At 56.3% G+C, this 1,138-nt stretch overlaps 1 protein-coding gene across 1 annotated transcript in view; it reads right to left on the bottom strand.

Annotated features, from left to right (window-relative positions):
* The window catches only part of LOC119593574, a 59,485-nt gene that overhangs the window by 216 nt on the left and 58,131 nt on the right, over positions 1-1,138 (bottom strand). Inside the window, 2 exon segments of the mRNA XM_037942531.1 lie at positions 7-46; positions 48-1,040. Of these exon segments, the coding sequence (XP_037798459.1) occupies positions 7-46; positions 48-941 (934 nt within the window). The 5' untranslated portion in view covers positions 942-1,040.

The following is a 1,138-nucleotide window of genomic DNA, read 5'->3' as shown; positions in this document are numbered from 1 at the left end:
GTATGCATCGCAAGGCCTTCGGGGGATGTTGTATAAGCTCCATGGTTAGCAACAAGGGGCTTTTGCCTACCTACCTTTTTACACTTGACGAGCGCGACGATGGTGATGAGATTGCCGGGGACGCCCAGCACGATGAATAGGACGCAGAAGAAGACGGCGAGGTCCAGCAGCAGCGGCGGGTAGTTCGCGAAGAGCGTCTCCGCCTCGCTCGTACTGTTGCCGCCGTGGTGGCTGCCGTTGTGCGTGTACGCGGAGAAGTAAGGGGCGCCCTGCAGGCCCAGCAGCCCCTGGAAGTCCCCGCTCTCCAGGGCACCGAAGGTCTCGTTGCCACCGTCGAGGGTGAGGTTGAAGACGTCTCTAAAGATCGAGGATGAATTTCTGGACGGTAGAGAGCCCTCGTCGTCTGCGGCGCGGCGCGAGAACCCTAACAAAGCACCCATGAAGCTGCTGGTCGCGCCGCCCTCACCCACGGACACCTCGGCGGAACCGGCCGCGGACTCAGCATCTCCATTACCTACTAAACCAACACGAGCATTTTCAAACGCACCATTTCTAGATCCAACACTAAAAGCACCTACTGACTGGTTTTCAAGGCGGTGATATTCCTGACTATCTAATCTCACTTCACTGTCGTTTTCACTGCTAATGTAACCACTACTCATCGCATTGTAAACCGAGTATAACGCATCACTAACGTTGTCCCGCTGCACTTCCGTGTCACTCCCCGCATTCCTCGCTCCTGCAGTCCCCCAAGGCCACGCGTCTGCGCCTCCTTCCGGGACTCTCCTGTAGTCCTCTAGTCTTGAGGAGTGTGAGGAATTACTGGCCCATCCTTCGCCCCCTGAGGCACTGGGCCAGGAGGAGGCCGACGGCGCCATCCCGGGCCGACTCAGTCCCAGCGCGAGGATCTCGGCCACGGAGGTGAAGTTCCTGGCCGCCATGGCGAACGGCGGGGCACGCGAGCTCGAGATTCCCACCTGTTAACTACGCAGAAAACACTGTCGAGCACAAAACGGCATCGTCACTTCCTAATGTACGATCTGAAAATAGAGAGAAAAATGTTAACCTTTTTCTTTTGACGGCATACACTGGGTGAGTTACGTGTTGATATGCATGTGATGTTTTTTATGAAGATGGC

The sequence above is a fragment of the Penaeus monodon genome, chromosome 32 (assembly GCF_015228065.2).
Source record: "Penaeus monodon isolate SGIC_2016 chromosome 32, NSTDA_Pmon_1, whole genome shotgun sequence".
Lineage (NCBI taxonomy): Eukaryota > Metazoa > Arthropoda > Malacostraca > Decapoda > Penaeidae > Penaeus > Penaeus monodon.
The sequence above is the reverse complement of the archived record's forward strand: the minus strand, read 5'-3'. Positions and strand labels throughout refer to the sequence as shown.